At 42.3% G+C, this 3727-nt stretch overlaps 1 protein-coding gene and 1 pseudogene across 1 annotated transcript; both read right to left on the bottom strand.

The window, feature by feature from the left end:
- Positions 1-330: 330 nt before the first annotated feature.
- On the bottom strand, positions 331-2066 carry LOC101586089 (splicing factor 3A subunit 3-like). The gene is given in 1 exon segment (XM_012514496.2): positions 331-2066. A coding segment is annotated over 1 exon segment (1506 nt). The 5' UTR covers positions 2044-2066; the 3' UTR covers positions 331-537.
- On the bottom strand, positions 976-2043 carry LOC111816491 (annotated as a pseudogene).
- Positions 2067-3727: the final 1661 nt, after the last annotated feature.

Genomic DNA, 3727 nt, shown 5'->3' with positions numbered 1-3727 from the left:
AGCCAGGGGAGCTGTCTGCGAAGGAAGGAGGGGCAGGCAATGAAGTCCTGCAGGCTCACTGCTCACACCAACAGCAGTGCAATTCAGTGTGGAGGAGGCAGAACAAAGGAATAGATGATGCACAGACAGATACATCAAAAGTCCTGTAACTTCCTCCTCATTTTCATTATGAATACAGTTATATCATTGGTATTAATTAAAAAGAATTAGGAAACTATCAAGTTAAACTCTAAAAACTTAACTTGGCAATTCTAGTTTTGTGTAGCTCTGACAGATCTAGTACAATACATTCTATCTCCTTTGACTCCTTTTCTTTTTTTTTTTTTTTATTTTCCCACAGAATCTTTTTTAATATAAAACAAAGATAAAACACATTTGAACCCTGCAATCTGCCAGCATGCCTCGTTTCTACAAGATGCATGCCAGACTATGGGACTACATAGCAAAGAGTCTTTAAGAGCATCTGGCTGGGAGAAATAGAAAATGCAGACCTCAGGGAAGACCTCAAGCTCAGAAACTGAGTTACATCCCTGAGCGCTACAGTAGTCCTTGTCTTTTCAGATCCTCATATGTTTTCTTATTTACAACATTCCCACTGGAGTCTTCATACTCTTCCTCAGTGTCAGGCTGCCATTGTTCTGAAGCCTTCTGCAGTTTCAGCTTGGCCCACAAAGAGACAGCATCTTCAATCTGTGTCACATTAGCAAAGTGAGCAGTGTTTGGAATGCCCAAACACCTCATGCCATGAGCATGACGCCATTCGGCGAAGTGCCGCTGGAAGGCCTTAGGCCCTCGGTAGGTGTAGTTTCCACAAATCTCACAATTGTAGTTGATATTTAGGCCATGCAGCTTATACAGCCAGTAGGGGATGGGTTTGCCATCCCAGCCCAGGGGCAGGTTTTTGGGGTTGTAAATGATCTCATTCTCCTCATCTTCACTTTCATTCTCACTGATCTGCTCCTCCTCCTCCTCCTCTCACTCGTCTCCTGTTCTGGCTCGCTTGCGTTGTACATTTTCATGAGTGAGCTGTCGCTGTTCCCCAAGAATCTCGACATATTCGTAGACCTGGGCTTCTAGGAAAGCAATGTCTTTGTTCCTCTCAGTATCTCGCTTGGTGCCCTTTGATTTGGGGTTTTTGGCAAACAGGGAGGTGTCAAGTGATTCCAAGGACTTCCCTTTGGTGCTAAATAACCTCTGGGCTCGCTCTTCAAGGGTGCCGCCGCATTTCAGTCCTAAAGCTAAGAGGGCAGACTTCAATCTGTCTAGACCCAGAGAGGCCAACTCCTCCCAGGAGGAAAATGCAGACAGGTCAAGATGGGCGCCAGCATGCGTCAGGGCGCTGCTTGTTTCTTTCGGCCAGCCAGGAAAGGTGCCGTTCTCCCATTTTTTCTCAAATTCAGTCTGTATCTTCCCAAAAAGCTCATTCTGATCTTGGAGGGGCTTCACTCTGTCAGTGTAATCCTGAAGATATTGAAGCAGCATTTCAAGGTATCTCTTGTATTCTGCATTCTTCCTTTCTTTAGGAATGTCAAATAACTTGTCAAAGATAGACAGGTATGTGATATAATCCAGCTTCTCCGATGCCTTCAGATTAATATACTTGAGGTAGCAGTCATGGAGATCAAGGTAACGGCCATATCCCTCTTCATCTGTGAACTCCACCAAGTTCTGTGCCTCTTCACTTGGATTCTCTCGTGCTTTCAGGAGCTCCTCAAATTCCACTGACATTGGCACACAAATCTCATTCGGGTGCTTCCGGTGGAATTCCTTTATTTGTTTGAGTCTATTATAGAATTCAGCAAATTCATTCGGTCCTGAAATAGCATTGAGCTCCTCCTTTCGTAAGCCTTCCTTGTCATCATACAAATCCCTCAGGTTCCCACTGACCTCCATGTACCTATCTTGCATGGCGCGAGTGCGATGGTCGGAACTGATCTGGTCCCGGAGCGTAGACTTCTTAGTGAGCATCTCTTTAGCCATCACGTCCATGAGCCGTTCCTTCTCCTCATGGTACCGCCGCTGCTGCTCGAGAATTGTCTCCATAGTTCCTTGGCGGAGGCACAATTCAGGCCCTTTGACTCCTTTTCAAGTTTTGAAAATTATCTATCAGGCTGAACCTACAGTCTTAAGACCAGACGCTTATCTTATGAATGGGGAAGTCCGCTAATGCCAAAGCATATTCTTGGGAGGCAGGCAATAGTGTGTTAGAGAATACTTATATGAACTACTTCAAGACACTGTCTTTGGAGCCCAGTGTGGTAGTGCATGCCTGTTATCCCAGGGTTCAGAAGGGCCTGCGAATCTGAGGTCAGCTGTATCTACCCAACAAGATCTTATCTTAAAAAAAAAAAAGAGTATTTTTGGGGAGCACATGGGCTATTTTTAAATTTTCTCTTGCTCACCCAGGCTTGTGGGGGTACATAGATACCTTTGCTTTCTGAGAAAGCCGCTCTTTCCTCTGGCTTGGATGTATCTCATCATCCATGATTCTATCAGAGATTATTAGCTATCTGGTTTTCTTTTGGGCATACTCAAACAGCTCACTACTTAGGGATAAGTAGTTTAGTGTAATAAGATATTTAAGCACTGAAAGGAAAATATTGGACTAGGTATCTTTTTAACCACAAAGAAATATTCTTAGAATGAAAATACTGGCACAGAAGCTTTATTATGATTACTACTACCACTACTATACTAAGAATTGAACCCAGGACCTTTACACTTGGCTATATCCCCATACTATGCTCTTCTCTTTTTATTATTTAATTTGGAAGTGTCTGACAGGTCACTAATTTGTCTAACTTGGCTTAAAATTGCAATTTTCTTTGCCTCTGTCTCACAGAGTGCAGGGAGTACAGGTGTGTGTCACCACAACTAGCTAGAAGCAAGTCTTAAATATCAACTAGGCATACTCCTAAAGAAAACTGAGACCTAAAGAATAAAGTAAAATTCTCCAGGTCACAAGTTAGTGTATAGTCAATGAATTCTGGGCACAAATCTGAGGTTCTGGGTTCCAGAGTACCACATCAACCTGCCTTAGAAGGGATTCATCTAAAATCCAAGCATGACATTCTCCTATACTATAAACATTCTTCCATATTATTTCTTTATCATACTGTGGTGAAAAGGGTATTTTGATTCAACTAGCTTTCTTCTTGGAAGCTAGTTCTTTTTCCAAATGTTAGATATTTGTATGTTTGCCAGAGCCAATCTGCCTACTTGATACTAATTTCAAAAAGAAGGTAATTGGAAGGTAGTCAGTGAGCTCTTGTTAAGTTGTTAGACATGGAAATTTTATGATCTCACACAAACCACTTCTAGCAGTTGTTATCTGAATGTGTGTGTTAGGCCAAATTACTGATTTATCACTAGTAATAATATGCTATGCTATTCCCCGCTACATTATGTTACACTATGCTATGTTACACTATACTACCCTAGAAAGCTACTACAGTGATAGCTTTCCTTTTTGTTCTCTTATAATTAACAGAACCAGGAAGACTAGTATGTGTTTGGTGTGTATAGAAAGGCCACTTAAAAGAAACATTTTTATACACATTTCCCCCTCCCCTTCTTTTTTTTTGGTTTTGAGACAGTGTTTCACTACACAGTTTAGGCTGTCTTTGAACTTACTGTGTGGCTCAGGCTGGCCTCAAACTCATGGCAATCTTCCTGCCTCATCCTGCTACTGGCTGGGATTATAGGCATGTGTTACCACACCTGGAAT

Source organism: Octodon degus, unplaced genomic scaffold (genome assembly GCF_000260255.1).
Source record: "Octodon degus isolate 3935 unplaced genomic scaffold, OctDeg1.0 scaffold00033, whole genome shotgun sequence".
In the NCBI taxonomy this organism is placed as follows: domain Eukaryota; kingdom Metazoa; phylum Chordata; class Mammalia; order Rodentia; family Octodontidae; genus Octodon; species Octodon degus.
Note: the sequence above shows the minus strand (reverse complement) of the source record. Positions and strands in the feature narration are given on the sequence as shown.